Below are 19,432 nucleotides of genomic sequence, written 5' to 3' on the forward strand. Positions count from 1 at the left end.
TCACTGACTTTAGCCCATGGAGGCCTTGGTCTTACAGTATTCCTTTGGGCAAAGACTGCAGGCTACAACCCCCAAAACTGGCAGCCTTGGAAGGGAAGGTCACAGGCATAATTAAAATGCACAGAAGTTGAAGAGAGGGCATTGAAATTGCAGCTCTAGAAGCAGAGCGGCTTTTATCTGCTATTTATGAATCTGAGGTTTGGGGGTTGACCTCTATGCATCTAAGTTTATAACATGATCCTAAAAACCTACCAAGTGAACGCAGCTTCTGAAGGAAAAAGATGTTCTGCTATCTAGATTATTTAAGGCATTCAGGGCCATATGGCATCTTCCCAGTTCGAAGCTGCCCATCGCAGCTGTGGTTGGTGTGGGGAGTGGGAGGGCAGCGCTGAGGATTCATTTGCCCACACCACTGTGGGCTGGGACCAGTGGTGCCACAAACACATCCTCCGGCTGCACAGGGGCTGCCCAGCTGTGGGTGAGCTGCAGAGCAGCTAAAGCTCTGCTTCTGGATCTAACGTGAGATCTTCATTCCCTATTGATTAATACTTGCCAAACCACATACCCAGAGCCTGGCATTTTTCTTACCAGTCAGACAGATGGGTTCATATAGAGCGTTTGGAAACAGTTCTGGCTTTTGTGCTTTCCCCAAATGGTAACTGTGTTGTGGGGAATCCATGGCACAGGGATGCATGTGCTCAGGCTTTTCCAGCCAAGACAGTATGATGTAGCTGATGAAAGCAGTTTGAGTCTCTTGCTGTTACTCAACAGCCGCAATTCCCTAAATGACCGGGCATTGCCTCCATCATAAGGCACCGGAGAGAAATCTTAGAAATTAAGATGTATAATCTGAAACGTTAGTCACGAATTTAATCCCTGTTGATTATAGCTTATCAAAATGTGTGAATACTACACTCTACTCATAACACTTTTACCTTTGTTTTATTTTAACTGTATAATTGTTGCTGACAGCTGAAAAGAAAGTCCCAGTGAAACAACGCAATCTGACCAAGTTTGTTCAGTTGCATCACAGACAACGTGCTCTGCAGGTTGCATCACTTAAATGTTGTGTCACTGCTCTGTGATAGACATCTGCAACCAGCAGGTCCATGCCTTGATTCTCGGGTGATCTCACCACAATCTCCTCATCTGCTTTCTGACTCTTCATTTCCTTCCTCTCCTCTTACTTCTGCCCCAGATATATTCACAGACACCCACATGGTTTCCAGTGATTGCAATAGTTACTCTATACGTTTCCTAGTTTCCTATTATCTTCTTGCTTGGGCAACACTACTTGTTTCCACATGCATGAACACCATTTGTGCATGCAGAGGTGAGCTCCGTCTTCCTCCATTCATTCCCTCTGAGATCAGGTAGATCCACAGCATACTTTGCTGAGGGAGAATTTGCCTTGGTGATGTGTTACAAACCACACTTCGGAAAGTCATACAAAAAATCTAGTGGAGCTATTAAACCTCAGCATAGCACAGCAGTTAGTGATGTCCTTAACGTTAAGCCACTGATTTCAGAGGGACTTCTTGCATGCCTGTGGTTGAGTACGTGGGCAAATGCTTTAACAGGTGGGAGAGGGATATCAGTTATTTTTAACTGTCATTAAAGCAGGCTGGTAATTTCCATACAGGCTTCCTTGCTTGCTTTGCTATCACTTTTCTCATGTCACTTCATCTCACTTCAGAGATACTCATACTGAAAACACTAGGAGGAAAGAATGTCCAGTCATTCCTGAAGACAGAAGTGTTTTTTCTGTGGGTCTGTCAGTGTGCTGGAAGTCACTATCGCAGCCTTAGCTCATTTCCATTGATGAGCTGTTCTGCTCTTGTCTGCAAATTCATATTCACTGCAAGGCACAGAGGGTCCTTCTGGAAACAAATACGTAGAAATTCTTTTCTCGCCATAATTATTGTTTGAAAATGCAATAATTACCCAATATTTGCTTTAATATATTGGCCATAAAACCACCTAGTTACGCCACTGCAGTCCCAGGGATGCAACTTTGCTCCAATTCCCACACTCTCCACTGGATCCCAGTGTGCAAGCTAAAATAGAAGCAGCCATTGGGGAGGGAAATTAAATGGAGGTCAATAAACAGTCTGGCAGAATCCAGGGGAGAGCTCTGCTTCATGGAGTAAGAGGCTGTGCTATCTAACTGCTTCAGCGGTATCTGCTTTTACTAATACAGATATACTACATAGCGACTGCTTTACCATGAAGGCCGTAGATTAGTCATGGTTACAGTAAGATTATGAACTATTGAGAAGGTTTTTATCAAATAAAAAAATCAAACCCATTGGAAAAGTGATTTTGGAACAAGCATCTTGTTTGCTATCCAAGTATTTCAGTACTGGGCTTGTGCAGGAAACCAAGACAGAGCTGACCGAGAGGTGCGGTACAGGGAAAGTAATTAATCAGGCAAAGGGTGACAAATGCACTAGGGACCAGGTCCCTGGCTGGTAACTCCACGTTGTTCTGTGGGCTTTCAGGGATGAATTAGAACGATGGGCATTTGCTGGCTCTGAACCCCTCTGCCAGCGCGCACTGCTCTTTCTGCTTCACTCCTTTCTCACCGTGCTGGGAGATACATTCCCCTGCGATGTTACTCCCCGTGCACAGAGGCGGGCTTTGCCCCAGCTGAAGTCTGGTCACTACAGGGGTTGATGTCTCAGTCCTGGTGCAGTGCTGTGCGGGCTGGAAAGATGAATGGCCCTACCAAGTGGCTAGCATTTCTCTAGGGAAACTGTTTTGGTCATCTAAATGTCACAGCACCATTGCTCATGTGTATTCTAAGTATTACTGTTGGGTGAAAGAAAGTTAATGGGTTTCAGTGGCAGTTTCTGTGCAGTTCTGACATCTCTGTATTTAAAAGACTTCTTCCACATGTTGGAAAACTTCTGAGGATAGTTCACTCTCCTGAAATATATCGCATAAACATTTGCCCCCCTCTTCCAAGAGGAGACAGTTCAGTCTAATGACATATGTTTTACACCTAAATAAAGAAGCCTAAACCTTGCAAAAGCTATCATCTAATTAGATCAGGGAAGGTAGCAGTAAATTTCAGTAAAGGTAGCTCAAAGGAATGCACCCCTTTGCAGGTCATTTAGGCTCTGTTTAATTTACTGTGGTGACTTGTGTTCGGAGATTTGAGTATTTACACTGGAGCATGGATGATGCATAATAGATGTGTGTGCAGATGTAAGCTTGTAATAGGTTTGGCAAGCAAAGTGTTCTTATGTGAAAACATATTTGTAATCATTTCAACACTAGTCCTGGGATTTTATTTGAAATCGGTGCTCCTTGCTTTAAGAACTAGTCTCAGGCCTGTTTACAAAAGTAATTCAGGCACGGGAGTGTCCAGGTGTCTCAATAGCACCATAAAGAACAGGTCTTCTATCCAGTTTAATATTGTCTTTTGCCCCTTGGCAATTGCTGTTTCATCTGAAGCATTTGTAGGAACGCGCTGGTGTCAGGCTAACCTTTGCCAGGAAGGTTTCCTAAGTCCAAGGTGGTCGATGGGTGATGGCTGATGGGAAGCGCAAAGAAAGAGCCCAGGAAAGCCAGCTCTTCACCTGGCCAATGGAGATGAAATTAATTTTCCATATCCCAGACATATCCACCAACAACTGACTTGCTGGACCTGGTCTGTCTGGGGGCTGTGGTTCCCCAGCCAGTCCTAGCCTTAGGCTTTGAATTTACGTATCTGCTCATGAAATAGTTTCCTCAGATCTGTCAGTGGGGTGATGGGTAATGTTCTGTCCACCACAACCGTGTCCCAGTGTTAACAACAGTCAAACCAAAACCAGAACAGCACTGATTAACACCAGCTGATTTGTCCCAGGGTCAAGTAAAGCTTCTGTCAGCAACTTGGAAAAAAGATCAGGTCAAACCTAAAACAAGCCAGCCTGTCTGGAAAACAACTTGCCGCCTCTCTGATAGCCTGAAAAAATATTTTTTCAGCTCAGCTGCATTTTTCAGATGCATTTTATGTAGCTGCTCATGTAACTCCATGTGAAGATGAATGAGCCCAGATGTGAACATCTAACATCCTCCATTCATCCCCCACTCCGTGTTTTTTCCAGCCTCATGCTAAGACAGTCTTTGATTTCACAGGCCAACAAGAATGGAATGAGCTTTTCCTAGATGATGACAAATTCTAATTAAATTTAAGTGTTGGAGTTATTGCTTAGACTATGAGCTCTTAAGAGCAAAGAATGATCTTGCTTTTGGTTTTGCTTATACACCCCGAGTTCAAGAGGGTACTGAGGTTCCTATGCATCATTGTATACTTCTTATTATGCAGTGGCTGATGCATGACGCCTGAACACTGACCTTCATTTTGTACATGTAGGTGAAGGATGCTGTGGGTTACGATGCACTGGGACATTGCTTCTTTACGGAGGATGGACCAGAAGAGCGTAACACATTTGATCACTGCCTTGGACTGCTTGTTAAACCCAGCACTCTGCTCCCCTCAGACCGAGACAGCAGGATGTGCAAGCTGATCACAGAGGGTGCTTACCCGGGGTACATCCCGAAACCCAGGCAGGACTGTAGGTGAGTGGGAGCTTTCCTTTTCTTCTTTCTTTTCTTTGCAGGATTTAGCTGTAAAAGATAGCATTACATGTATATGATCATGTAGTCATCTGTAGAGGTCTGGGCTGCATGCCCCAAAGGTTGGGAAAGCAGTCTCCTTGGGATCTTTATACTTGTGCTTTTCAGATGCCTTCACACCTGCAATGTAATTTTCATTTTTAGCATAAAGCCTACCGACATAGCTCCTACCTCAGATGTTGAAAATCTCTCTTTCAAAGTACACAGTGATGCCTTGTGTCTTACGGAGTCTTGATACCAATGCCTCCACAAAAAGTTGCTGAGTTCAGAATGGGCTGTGTTCTGACATTCACGCTCATCTCAAATGGTAGCTGATTTTGAAAATACTCCCATTAATTCAAAAGTCATTATCTGTGAAGAATGGATACTGTTTAATGGTACGGCATTGGCCTTATGCATTCATTTGGCACAGTCTGCCCAAATTGGAGTAAAACCAAAATGATATAATAAATGTAGTTTAGTACAGAATTGGAACTTGACAATAAAAGATCAAAGACTGTATACACCCATTGGGTCTCTAGTAGCCTGTCTGTACATAAGCTCATTAAAACATTTCCATGAGAACTTCTCAAAACTTCTGTTTGCCACAAACACTGTATTAAACTTGAAAAATGCCAAATGCCTTTCACCCTTTTTTCAAGATCCTGTCCTCCAAGTGTCCTTGCAGATCTGCCAGCTGAGGTTTAGATGAGGATTATAGAAGCCTTTGTAAAAAGAAGAGATTTTACAAGTTCTTTTTGCAGTTTTGTTGCCTTATAGAAAAAAATCAGATGAAGTATAAAGAAACACAACCAGCTTGGCCACACAGTTAAACATTAGAATATTTTCTTAGAGGAATTAATGGGTTCTTCATTAGCAGTAGCTTTTAAACACAGGTTAGGGAAATGCAAGTCACAAATACCGTAGTTGTAGTTGACCCTGTCGTAAGGCAGGGTGTGGACTCACTGAGCTCCTGAAGGCCATTCTTGCCCTTCTTTCCATGATTTTCCAGCTGGTTTTCTGCCCCAAAATCAAGGTGCGCAACCTAGGAATATGTTTTTATTGCTAATTACTGCTGTTCAGGGAACTTACTCATTTTGATGCATAGCAGGTGGCTGATTAGCTTTCTTTTTCTCTCCCCATCCCCCCAACTCTTCTTGAGAGAGTACTAAACTCTTCAAGCAAAACCTGTGTTCTTAGCAGCTAGGCAAGCAGATCCCCAGCTGCAGTCCAGGGAGCATAGCAAGTGGTCTGGAGCAGATCTGTGGAACCACATCATTTACAGAATGTTTTCCATTAAAAGCTGGATGTCAACTTTGCATTTAAGAGTTTAAAACTGATGGTGGATCATCTTGAGGACAGGACCCCCGTGCAACAGAATGGGAGGTCTTCCACAGTGAAGGTTTGTCTTGAGAGCACAGGGCATAGGTGCTGTGTTGAAGCTGCTGGAAGACAGGAACACTTCTGCCCGTAGTCCAGATTTTTCTCCAGGAATTTATTCTGCTGTACTTGGAGGGGTGGGCAGAATCTACACTAAAAAAGAAAGATAAATTTCTGACCCACAAAAAGTCAATGGGAAAGTCTCTGAGCCAGACTTCCACCCTGAAAATGAGACAGACAGAGGCTGATTGATGCCTAACAGCTAAAATTCTTCAGGGGATTTCTTTTATTTGGAACTACTCTGAGGCTGTATCAGTATCACCCATTCTGTCCTCAGAACAAACTAGGGTTTTGTCCAAAGAAACGTATTTTTAGCTTTTTAGTTTGGCAGGGGAAAGAGATGAATTCATGCAATGCTCTTTTTCACATCTGTGTTTGTTTATAAATTACACTTAATGTCTCCATTCATAAAATAAGAGTTAATAAGCCATTGTGCTCATTTTCCACTGATAATCCATTTAATAGTCAGAAGGACATATCCTGTGTCATTTTGAAGACTGTTATATGAAAAAGTGCTAGGAATGATAGGCGGAGGTCTGATGAAAAGGTCCTATGGTGCTTTGATCTACCATGTCTTTCTTTATAAAAGAATTTAAGGTCTGATCAGAAAAATAGCTTGGTTTGCACTGGGCTTATCCAGCCTACAAGTGCGTGAGTTTGCTGACACTACCCCTGGGGCAGCAGCCAAGGCGCCCAGCGCCGGGATGAGGGATGAGCACCGGCTGTGGCTCTGTCGGCTTGGAAGAGGCAGGCAGGCAGCTGCTGCCAGAAATTAAGACAATTGGATTGTGCCAAATGACACAGTAACCTGCCCAATCCATATGGCTCTGAGGAACGGGATTGGGATGAAAGACAGGTCACTGTGGAAATAGAACGCCCTTGCCCTTGCCCACACACTGGAGCACAGCCTATAAATAATCTCAAATTGTTTCTTTCTAGGCCAGTCCCATGCCCAAAATAGAAAAATTTTTCTATGTTTGCATAATAAAGGGGCACAAACAGAAATTCATCTTAGGCCAGCAAACCCGGTTGGCCTAAAGGCCCCCCGTGAAGTCCTTCACAGTGAGATTTAAACAGACATAAGTGTTCTATACGTTCACCCTTCAGGAGGGTGAATCTCACCCTCAGTTTTGGGGACCCAGTCTGCTGGTTGTGAGTGCTGTATTTTTTCCTCCCAGAGTTCATGTGCCTGTTGGTTAATGAACGCTGTATGTCACAGGGTGGACAGTGATGGATTGATCTTTTCTTCTTGATGAGAATCCTTCAATTAAGAGTCTTTTATGCACGTTAAACAAATGGAGTTCTTTTGTCCCAAAAGAAATGCATGGGAGGGTGGGAGCAAATAAAGTTTCTGAATCAATGCAGCTCTTGGAGAAGGCAGGTACCAGGGTACACTTGGAAAGTGCTTAAGCATTTCGTTGGGTGCCTTGACTAAATGAGTCTCTAATGAACCTGAGGGCTTATCTGGGGGCAAAGTTCTTTTCTGTGACTTGTGCAACAACATATTTACCTTATCATAAACCATGACTGACATCCTACAGCTTCATAGCAGGCTTGGAATTGCAGTCGAAATTCCTCGTTTAATACTTGGTGTTTTGAAAGATAAGGCCGTGCTGTCTGTCAGACTGCAGAGGACACGTGTGGTATGAGAAGAAAAACAACAAAAAAACCCCCACTGTTCCCTTTGCCCCCTAGGCAGGACCCCTTATCTGGGGAGGTATCAGCCCTGCCTGTACTGGGGGGAGTTGACTGGTGACTGGTGTGTGCTCAAACTGTCATTTTCATGTTATTCTTTGTTTTCCTGACCCGCAGTGCCGTATCCACCTTCTGGATAGCCAACCCACACAACAACCTTATAAACTGTGCAGCTGCAGGATCTGAAGTGAGTGCAGAAGTTTCTTATTTGGTAACAACTGCAGCTCTGCAAGGCTGAGGCTCTTGCTGGAATAAAACCTGCTTCTGTTACACAGGCGTTTTTGAAACTGCTCGATCGAGACATATATTAATGTGGCTAGTGCTGCCAATAAAAAATTATGCTTTTCCTTTTGCTCCACACTTCTTGTCACTTGCTGTTTCTAGAGCAGGATGGCTTTAACAAAAATTCCCAGCCTTTGCACAGCATGCAGCCTGAATAAATTAAATAAATGTGACTGCGGAGTCCCAGTGAAGTCCTTGGCAATGATTCTGTTGGTTGCAGTACAGTAATGGTGCTCTGAAATTTCAATCAGCACTAATGCTAATTCCACAGAAATTCTTGGTCACATCAGGAGCCTTTATTTTCCTACTAAGAGAAATAAACAAGCAAAGCAAGCCTTAAACAAAGAGATGTGGTCTTTCCAAAGTTTCCAAATCTTTGTACCTAGATTTGGGGTCCTAGATACAGTTTTAGGTAACTAAATAAGAATGATCTGATTTTTAAGATCTGAGGACATCACTGTATGTGTGTGTGTGATGGATTTCGAAAGCCTTGCTTATAGCTTCAATGTAGATGTCAAAACCTAGCTTAAAGCACATTGAAGATGCGGGAGTGTGAATATGAATGTATGTGTGTGTTAAGTTCTTTGCTGCATATAATTATGTAACTCAAAGCTGACGGCTATGATTTGTCCCAAAATATTCTGGCTTATGTCTTGTGGCTTTACTGATAAATCCTTGGGCTAAAGTGGATCAACAAAGAAGTTCAAGCAAAGTCTCAGGTGTCCATTCTCTTTCTTAGGAAACAGGCTTTTGGTTTGTTCTGCACCACGTGCCGACAGGGCCCTCAGCGGGCATGTATTCCCCTGGCTACTCGGAGCACATGCCGATGGGGAAATTCTCCAACAACCGCGCACATTCCAACTACCGGGTGAGTCTGCACGCAACGGGACTGCTGCCCTCAAAAAAACCATCATCTTCTCACTCCAGCCCTTTGGGTCTGCAAGTTATTACTGCCTGTGCTTTCTGTTTCACTGAGAGTCACTGCAACTTGTTTGTGTCTGCAGACAGAGCAGCCTGCGTGCTGGTGTGGGAGCTCCCAGTCAGCCAGCACCCGCTTCGCTTGGCTCCTGGGCATTCAGAGATGCTCTTCCCTCTGCTCAGCCTGCTCCTCTGCTCGCCTGAAATAGTGCCTCCGGGAGCATCTATTGGCAGCTTGTCTAATTATAGACTTCAACTGCCAGTGCTAGCAATTAAATGAACAGCTTCTAGAGGGATAAATACAGGCCGCTGTCTAATCGCCTTCTCTTATTTACCCTTAGCATGCCTTGGTGTGGGGCTGTGTGTTCCTGACTGCTTTAGACTGCAGCAGGGTGTTTATGTGTGTGTGTGGGGGGTTACATGCATTTACAAGAGAGGTGCAGTTTCTGGAAATTTGCAGCACTTTTGGGGGGTCTGTGTAAATCTGGACAGTCCTGCTAGCCCTCTGTTTCACGTGCTACTGACAGAAGCAGTTATTAGGATCGTGCGAGTGACTTTGGCCTAGAACCATTGAAGGCAGAGCCTGGATATGGAAAGAACTGTAGAATATATAAATACACTGTAATATTGCATTTCTCATTCCTTTTAGGCTGGAATGATCATTGATAATGGCGTTAAAACCACTCCAGCTTCTGCCAAGGACAAAAGACCTATCCTGACACTGATTTCTGGGAGGTAAAGTGTCTTGTGTGGTTTGGTTTGGAAAAGACTTCTCTGTAGCACTGAATGAAAGCTATGAAACTCACCAAGGAAGGTGACAAGAAGCATCGCTATATCTTTGGGGTGGTTCTTAATACGGAAAGGTCTTTGCTTAGATTTACCGCTCTAACTTCATCTTCTCCATTCCCCAGCCTAAGGGACCCCCAGCACCCACATTCTTCTGGTTTTGTCCTTGCTCTTTAGCTCTGAGCTGGGCTGTCATGGATATTACATCTGCTTTGGGGTGTTGCACTGATTATATATATTTTTTAGATAAACAAGAAAATTAAATGTTGTCTGGTCAACAGCTCTGCTGGGCAGAACTTGCTGCAAAAGTTTCCCAGGAATAAGAAATCAAAGTATTTCCTAGGAATGCTCTTGATTTTCTTCAATCCTTCAGGACCTGCTTGCACAGGGAGTGTTTACGTGATGGAGCTCACACTTTGATTTCAAATTTCTGTCTAGTTCCAGATCTGACTGCAATAATAATTACAATGAAATACACAAAGCCGCTCTTCATCCCTGCTGCTGCACACAGCCTCTGTGTGGCATAACAGAGTCATTGAGAAATACTGGAAACCTCTCTATAAAGCACATGGTATCGGCTGACCTACCATGGTCTGATAGCTTCTGAGAACCCCCTCTCTTTCCCCAAAGCGGACTCCATGTGGAGGCTCATGTAAGCAGAGTGCTTCTTGCAGGCAAAATGTAATAGCCTGAGGACCGCACTTGTACCCTTTTATCTCGGTAGAGATTGAGTCTGGCTCTTAACTTAGTTACCAACCCCAGGGAGAGAGAATGACTTGCATATTCTCAAGTTTCATAGTTTTCTCTCCTATTAGATGAATTGCCTGCTGTTGCACCCAACCTGCATTCCCCCATGACTGGGTTTCTTGACAGAAGAAACCACGCAGAGAAGAGAAATCTGCTGAAAACCTCTGTGCAGCAGGGGAGAATGACAATTTCTTTCTTTTCTCCTTTCCATCTGTGGGGCATGGCTTACCCAGATTGCTGTAGTCACATGCTGGGCAAGCACTGCAGGGGTGGGATTGGTCCTCCTCCACAGGGGAACCCAGCCAGCAGCTCAGATATCGGTTATCCTGGGATCCACACCACCCCAGTGCTCTGCCTAGCAGCTGATGTTAAAAGATGTTCAAAAGTGAATATTATTTACATTATTTTAATGCTCAATTAATTGAATGATTAATTGAATGATAAAAGTAACTTCTAAAAAATGAGTTATTAAGAGAAGCCTGCTCTGCAAGTACCTCCAAATTCTCTTGGGAGTCTGATACTGCTTTTCCATGTAGCTGAGCACATGCCTTGGGAAACTGCCTGCTGCCACAGGCGCAGGAAGGGATTACAAAAGGCAATTTGTCCCTTGCCATACAAGGGCAGGAATGACCCCTGGAAGCCAAGCAATTCATAATGCAGTCATGTTTATGCTCAGGGATTACCCACCAGCACAGGCTGTAGCTCAGATTATTTATACCTTTTTCTGCCTTTCATGTATCAAGACAGAAAGACTAAATAAATGCTTATGGTTGGACTGGCTGGGGCAAACTTTGGGGCAGGCTGGACAGTTGCAGAGTTGGAGAGATTATTCTGCATTCAGTTACAGCATTAAATGTCTGAGTCAAATTCTGTATCCTGTAGTGTTCCTCCGGTTATACATGGATGTGAATGAAACTGGAATCCATCTCCAAATATCCGTATTTAACAATGCCTGGGGAATTCACAAGGGCTGATACTAAATCTCTGTCTGAAAGCAAATTCACAGTGATGAAGCTGCCAAAGCAATATTCATTTACTGGAACCCTATCAGCCTGATGCTCAGTTTTAGATTGATATGATGGCTTATTAAGGAAAGCAAAGTGCTATTGAATAGCTGTTAGTGATCTGACAGCTTGGCCTCGCTACCCATTGGTGAGGCATGAATTTTAATCTCTGGACCATCCGTTGCTGGCACTGAGTTGGATACTCATCTGTCAGGTTTTCTAACCTGTGTAGCATAATGGAAGATGCTCCTTCAGTAGCAAAAGGGAAAGCTGTGCCTCAGGACCGGGTAAATGACAGCCAAGCTCAGCATCACCATAGCGAGCCAGGTCCTTGCTCGGGTTCTGTGACCGGAGTGGTGGCTGACAGGCAGCAGCTGAGGGCACACGTTGCTGCAGTTTCCACTTGTGTCTGCTTTTTTTTTCTGCATCAGGCCAATATTTCATCATACTTGGGAACTTCAGAGTTAATAAATCTTGTACGTGTGTCCTGGGTAATGTGTAGCGGGAATAGTGAAGGACATACACACAGTCCCTCTCCAAGATGTTTTAATTCCTTTCTCCAGCAAGGAAAATTTGGCATGATACTCAGTGCCGCAGCATAGCCAAAGCCAGGAGATAAGAATACTCAAAAGGGAAAACAAAAGGATATTTATCTAAATAACAGGAGTATGCTAAAGGATAACAGTAAAGGATTAAAAAATACCTCAGGCTTTTGGGAGCAATAACAAACTTTCCATGCTTTCAGCAATATATCAACAATACAATAACGGAAAGGTGAAAGGAAAATTGGAGCGGGTCTTTACAACTGCCTTGTCTGGGCTGTCCTTCCATTGGCAGCTGGGTCTGGCCATCGCTCCATGACAAGACACACTGGGTGGACTGTTGTCCCAAAGCTGTTCCTGAGTTAGCACAAACCAGATGCTGAGCAGAGCTGTGCGCCAAGCAAGGCTACCTTCCCTCGCCAACCTTTCTTCTCTCCTTCTGGTTACAGATACAGCCCACACAAGGATGCTGACCCTTTGAAGCCCAGGGAACCTGCAATAATTGAACGCTTTATTGCCTACAAGAATCAGGATCACGGGGCCTGGCTGCGGGGTGGAGATGTGTGGCTGGACAACTGCCAGTGAGTTTTGCCTTATTTCAACTCTCGGAGTTCAGTCTGGTGTTTATGGCGAGCATAGCTGTGGTTCAGACTATTTATATTGCTTTGCACCTTTTGTATGGCCAAGATTGAACTAAAGACGAAACGTTAAGTCAACACAGGCATTATTTAACACAAACAAAACCTGCTTTGTCTGAACCAAAGATCCCTCACATTGTTTCTCTGTGTGATGCTGACCAGCATTCAAAAATGGTCACAGAAGTAGACATACAGATGCAAAGAACTAAAAAGAAAACCTAATTTCTTAAATGAAAAATGAGGTGCTTTGAAAAGAAAGCAGCAAAATCCACCACCTTCCCTGGCTAAGCCTAGTCACAGATCAGTTTTATGTGGTTCGCTGTTACGCTGAATAAGCGGGTACTGACCGAGCAGACATAAAACTATGCATCACCGCAGCAAGGGAGAAAGACTGGGCCGGTGCGTGTTGTGCTCTTTGAAGGCTGTTTCCTGCACTGGTCAGAGCAGATATTTGTTTTGCCCTTGAGAACAGATGATCTGCTACAGGTTTTTTTGCTGAGCCAGCCCCTTTAATACCAATCTCAATGAAAAAAAGAGGAGAAAAAGGGAAAAGCTACTTTACAAGGCATATTGTGATAACCCTAGTAGGAATAGCTGTCACACCATTATTTGGTGGCCAATTCCTGGCCAGAGCTGCCTTACCTTCGAGTTACCCAGACCTCTTAAAGGAACTGGTGGTATGCGCTGGCTTTAGCCACCGGTCAGGTGGGCAAGAATGAGATCGTGGCAGAACAGTCAGAAACTCAATATTGAGCAATACGGTTTGTGGTGCTTCTGAACTTCTGAACCAGAAGTACCTAGCCCGCTCCCTGGCCAGCGAGCGTTGCCTTTCACAGTAACACTCGCGTCACTGAGACATTTGCACAGCTTACACAGCAACTGCAGTGGGAGGCTGCTAAAGGACCAAGCGCTTTATCCCTTTCCCACAGCAAAATATGAGTGGATGTCAATTCGAGGAAGCGGCCGTCAGCCTGTCATGTCCTTACAGCCACAGTGATTTCCATCCCAGCAGCTGCAAGGCTCCGGCAGGACCGCACGGAGCGGCCGCCCCGGTGCAGCGCTGCCACCTGCGGGCGGAGCCGCGCACGGCTCAGCCCCCCCGCGCCGGCCGCCGGCGACAGAGCCGGCGCGGGCACCGGCGTGACCATGCCATCGCGACCACTTTAATTGTAGCCTTCCTATAAGCAGGGGTCATGGACCGACAGTTGTGATTTACCTCATCTAAAAGCTTGGAATTTCAGTGAAGTGGAAAGACATATTAATTTGTTTGTGGGTTGTTTTGGTTTTTTTTTTTTCATTTTGTTTTTTTGTTGTGTGTATGGTTTGGTTGTTTTGGTTTTTTTTTTCTTTAAATAAGGAAGTTCGATCTGGATTTCCCTGTTTGTGAAAGAGAAGCCAAGTTTCTCTGTGTTTGTAACAGTTCCCATTGTAAAGATATTTTATAAAGCATTACGTGATTCAAAAATCCAGAGTAGCACAGAGGTGTGCGTCAGGCAAAGCACTATTAAATAATAAAAGCTTGTTGGAGCAAGAAATAAGCATGATCTTTTTAGCTAACAAAAAGGAAAGAGCGTTGTCATTAGACACAGAAAAAGCTTTACCAGACAAGTAAACTATGCCCAGTAATCATAGGCTTAGCCTCAGCTTGGAGCAATCAGGTGCATGTCTGCTGCTCCATGTGATCTGCACACACGGCCAGGGGTGCCAAGAGACCCTCCAGAGCTGGGCAGGGAGCAAGCCTGGAAAAGCCGGAGCTTCCCTGGAGCACTGTTCAGTAGCTAAGCCCTGCTGACCTCCACCTCATTGGTTTGGTTATTTTAGTTTGGTGTGATAAAACCAAGCAAAACCAAACCTCTTCTGAAGCATCTCTCTCCTCTCCGCAGGTTTGCTGACAACGGCATTGGCCTGACCTTGGCAAGGTGAGTGTGGTGCAGGCTGTGCTGCAGCCTGGGGCAGAGCTGGGGGGGACGGGCGTGAGCAGCTCCGTCACCTCCAGCCCTTCCTGCCTAGTGGTGGGACATTCCCTCATGATGATGGCTCAAAGCAAGAAATCAAGAACAGCTTGTTCGTTGGGGAGAGTGGAAACCTGGGCACTGAGACGATGGACAACGAGATCTGGGGACCTGGAGGTCTGGATCACAGAGGAAGGACCCTGCCCATCGGCCCGTAAGTTGAGCACATCAAAGCACTCACTGTTCCCACTCAGTGCAAACTCCAGCCCAGTGTGGTTTCTTCAGCACTGTTCAGTTTAATAACTGTTACACTGAATGGATTTGGTTTCACGTCTCCCGATCCCAACATTCTTCACTGTGCAGCTGCTGCTGGCAGGTACATACTTGCAGGCTGCCAAGACAGCATCAGACTCCTCTTTGCTTCCCCCTCCCCTTTGCAAACGGAGTTGAGCAGACAGCAAGTGTGTGCTAGCTGGGCACTTCTGTGTATGTGGTCAGCAGTGGCTGAGCTATGCTGACCTGCTCCATCCAGATCAGCAGCCGGGAAAGCTCATTGAAGCTTGTTTGAAAGCATTGAAGCTGGGTTTGAACTGGCCCAGATGTGGTTGTAGATGTCCTCAGAACTTCTCTTACTGTTGCTGCTGTGCTACAGGAATTTGATGCCTTTGTTAAATAGTTTTGAAACGCCCAGTGAACTTTGTGTGTGGCCTCTTCCTAGACCTTAGGACTACAGATTGGTTTGCAAGTGCAATAATGTTTTGATATTATTCCTGAAAACATAGTTATCCTAGCAGTAGCCCTACAGTGAACAAACAGCTCAGCTGATTTTTTTCTGCCATATTAAACACCTCAACTTTGCTTGTTGGTAGCAATACAGGAGGCTTATTATTAACTATAGTAATAATCAAAGTCCAGTCTGCTATGACTCTTCTTCTTACATCCTTTACATATATATATGTGGGTGTATCTCATCTTGGGTGTTGTGTGCAGAAACTGAGAGAGACAGAACAAATGCACAGAAGCAGGCAAGTGCTGTCTAAGGAAAGCCATTCACGTGAGGAAGGGATCAGATTTATTTATCATAAATGACATTTAAAACATCTTAGCCTCTTAAGGAGTTTAAGCATTTCATTCACTTAATCCGTGTGAAAAATGGTGTCCTCTTTACCTTGCAGATGATATCAGAGAAGGCTGTTAGTAAAAGTTCATTAGTCTGCCTCTTCACTTCTTTTCAACCCTATAGATTGCAAGACCTTTCCTTGTTTTCAACTCCTCTTTTTATTGCAGCAGAGTGTTGCACTGTTGCACTGTTTCTCTCCAAGTTCCTTTGAAAGATGTGGTGGGACTGCTTTCAGCCCTGCTGTTATTCAGCCCAAGGAGTCTGCATGGCTGATGAGTTTCAGGTTTTGCGGCTGCAAAACTCGTTTCTGATCGCAAACACGAATTTATTCATTTTTAGGTCAATGCTTTGGCATTGCTATAAGCTCCTTCCCTGGAGGAGCACAGACCAAATGAAGGTGATCTGTTCAGACACAAGAGAACTTGAGCTGAACTTGCAAGGCTGAGAGGACTTCACAGACCTAAAAAGGAGGGAAATCCCTTCTCTTCCAAAACATGAACTCAGGAGTCATCCTAAGGCCTGTGAAAAATGAAAGCAGCTGGGAAACAAGTGCTGTGGGACTGTAGGTGTCTAGAACACATTCTCATCCCCACGCTGATGTGTCATGACCAAGTCTCTGTTTCCTCCCAATGTGTTTTAGGGATTTTCCCATTCGAGGGATTCAGTTCTACGATGGACCGATCAACGTCCAGAACTGCACCTTCCGCAAGTTCGCTGCCCTGGTCGGCCGGCACACAAGCGCTCTGGCCTTCCGGCTCAACAACGCCTGGCAGAGCTGCCCCAACAACAATGTCACCGACATTCATTTTGAAGATGTCCCTGTGAGTTATCCTTCTCAAAAAGGCCTTTTCCAGTCGGCTTGGAAAGGGGCTTGAGGCAAAAAGGGTAAAGCAGCCTTTAAGAGAAAACACGGGAACTTCAGGAGGTTGCCCCATGTCTTTGCCAGTAGTTTAACAAAGAGAATGGCAGCTGAGAAAGGGGAAACTGGACAGGTAAAATAACAAGAAAATCCAATTCTCTGACAGGTTTGCAGCAAACCAGAAGCGGGCGTCAGGTAAAAAAAAAAAACAAGAAAAAAGTAGTGTTATTCAAGTGAAAATAATTCCCATTTCTGTATGTCTTAGGAACTGTGGAATAGGGAGAAGAATCTGCCCCTTTATTTTCAACAGCAGTTTCATATTAAAGCAACAACAGAAGGAAATCTGTTGTGGAAGGTCTAACTCACCTAGAAGCAGAAAATACTGATTTTGGGAAACAGCCAGTGAAACTGAGCCGATGCAGGGTAATTCTGCAGCCCCGCACAGCAGGGTAATTCCACGGACTCCAGTTCTACAGGCATAAATGAGAGCAGAGTCCAGGCAAAAGGGATCTGCCAAACTTTGAGTTACACTGTGGACGTCTGGGTGCTGGCCTGAACTTGTCCTGGGGTCTGTGCTTTTGAGTTATTTTTGAATTTGTTTGCCCAAATATGTGCTAACTGGTTTGCTGAGGTTCACCTCTAGCAGCTGTTAAATCCAACTGCCAAACATTACAAACAAATAAATAAATAAAGCGGTTGAGACTGAAACGATTTGGGTTGCTTAACTTTCAAAAAATTAGCAGACTTGCTCACGTGTCGGGAAAAGTGCTGACTCGTGATCCTTGTGCCAAATGGGATGGGAAAGGCAAAATTCCCCTAAAAACGTTGGTTGGTTACTTTCTCACATTGCACCAGGCAGGCGGGTGACGGGCAAGCTGGATAAAAATATCAGTCAGAAGTTGCCTGAGCAGCCATTTCCCAGGGGAGGTCACTGATTATTCCCAGCATCAGTGTGACTTTATGTGGCTTTGGAACCTTAAAAATACATTAGCAGACAGTAAGCGAAGTGGCTGTTGTGAAATTGCCCCATATCCTGAACCTTCCTCCAGAAAGTTAAAAAAACCCACCTTCTCACAGCTGAGGCTGAAATTCTGGTTGATTTAGCCTTTCCCCCACAGTCAGCAGGGCAGTCTGTGTCTGCACTGCCTGGCAAATCAAACACACCTTTGAAGCGTGTCGCCCAGCTCTAGGCTGACTCCAGGCTGACCGAAGAGGCAGTGTGCAGGCAGAGGCCATCCTCATATGCCTGTACCAAATGGCACGGCGTTCCTGCCAGCTAACAAGACCGGCTCAGCTGAAAATAGTTTTGGTGCTTCCACCTTTGGATGGTCAGTTTCAAAAGCTCAGTTTTGTTCCCACGTAAGTGCTGTCTCCGAGGACCTGCAACCCCAAATTTCATCTGGAGCCGTGGGGCCTCAGTGCCATCGAAATTATTCAATATATATTATTGAATTATTGAATAAAATATAATTAAATATATGTTATGAACGTAACATAGCTTGCAATGTCTTGAGGTGAGCAGCCAATGTCTGTGGCCATTTAAAGAACGGTGATGTTAGTGCACACATAGATTTCATTATGCACAAATCGAGCCACAAACCCAACCCTATTTCTTGCCCAAGATACATTCCAATCCCAAATAAAGTCAGAAAATGTGTCCTTTGAGCCACCCTAGTGACCATAGCCATCCCTTGCTCTGTGCTGTAAGTGATGGATTCCTTTGAGCAGACGTAAATATTTTCACTGTTTTGTTTAGATTACCTCAAGGGTCTTCTTTGGAGAACCTGGCCCCTGGTTCAATGGTCTGGATATGGATGGTGATAAAACATCAGTTTTTCATGATGTAGATGGTTCTGTGTCAGAATATCCAGGCTCATACCTGATAAAAGAAGATAACTGGTTAATCAAGCACCCTGACTGCATTGACGTGCCCGACTGGAGAGGTTCCATCTGCAGCGGTCACTTTGCACAGGTAAAGCTGCTTACCAAGTGCTATTGTTATCGCTTTGTTTTAATTTTCTTGGCACTGTAAAGCTTGACCTTTAGAAGTGCACTTTCTGCAGGGGCTTCAAGGTTTATTTATCTGCGTGTCTGCACAGGTGGTTTTGAACATGATGAAACTGTGGTACATTTTTAGATACTTTGACCTCGACTGCTCACAGGTCTGACAGCTTCTGCCTGAAGTCACCTAAGAGCTCCATGGGCATGAACGGATTAATATTCATAAATCTATGGGCTGTCGGTTAGTTGTTTTTCCTTGATTTATGGAGGGAAGTGTTGCCCACAGTGTTATGGGAAACGTACTGAGCAGTCAAAATTAGACTTCAGCTCTCACGATCCTTCATCCTGTTGTGCAACCACCAAACCATTCTTCCTACCACACAAGCTCCGAGCGCTGCTCCTTGAGAGAGTCCTCACTTTCCTCTGATGAGTAGCGCCTGGTTTTATCTTGGGTGTTGTGACTGTTGGGTTTTTTTCCCGTGTAATGCCACTAAAGCCAATTTCTAACCACTGAGCTGGTTTTCATGCTTCTGAAATCCATACAAAAGGGTCCTTGTTCAGTAGGAGTCAGATGCCTGAGGTAGATATTGTCCCACTGCTGAGCTGTGAAATACTTCGGCTCCCCTGCAGACCTGTTTGAAGCCTTGACCAGCACATGGTCTTGAACTCGGTGGATGAGGAAATTATCCTTCTTTTTTGCTGAAAACAGGAAAAAGTTCCTTCTCTTCTTGTTGAAAAAGAAGCCTAAGAAATTGAATATAAGTGTACGGCGGACAGGTCGCCGCTGGTCACAGGCCTCGCAGCAGTTCATGTCTATTGAGTAGCTGCGCCTTTAATGTTCTA

The 19,432-nt window shown here is 44.7% G+C and overlaps 1 protein-coding gene across 3 annotated transcripts in view; it reads left to right on the forward strand.

Moving 5' to 3' along the window:
* The window catches only part of CEMIP (cell migration inducing hyaluronidase 1), a 114,079-nt gene that overhangs the window by 83,556 nt on the left and 11,091 nt on the right, over positions 1–19,432 (forward strand). For all 3 annotated transcript variants that reach the window (XM_027801612.2, XM_027801610.2, XM_027801611.2), the window contains exons 14-22: positions 4,364–4,569; positions 7,858–7,927; positions 8,762–8,890; positions 9,590–9,675; positions 12,469–12,600; positions 14,541–14,576; positions 14,668–14,823; positions 16,370–16,550; positions 18,345–18,560. In XM_027801612.2, the coding sequence (XP_027657413.1) occupies positions 4,364–4,569; positions 7,858–7,927; positions 8,762–8,890; positions 9,590–9,675; positions 12,469–12,600; positions 14,541–14,576; positions 14,668–14,823; positions 16,370–16,550; positions 18,345–18,560 (1,212 nt within the window). The remainder of the gene's footprint in view (positions 1–4,363; positions 4,570–7,857; positions 7,928–8,761; positions 8,891–9,589; positions 9,676–12,468; positions 12,601–14,540; positions 14,577–14,667; positions 14,824–16,369; positions 16,551–18,344; positions 18,561–19,432) is intronic.

The sequence above is a fragment of the Falco cherrug genome, chromosome 7 (assembly GCF_023634085.1).
Source record: "Falco cherrug isolate bFalChe1 chromosome 7, bFalChe1.pri, whole genome shotgun sequence".
NCBI lineage: Eukaryota > Metazoa > Chordata > Aves > Falconiformes > Falconidae > Falco > Falco cherrug.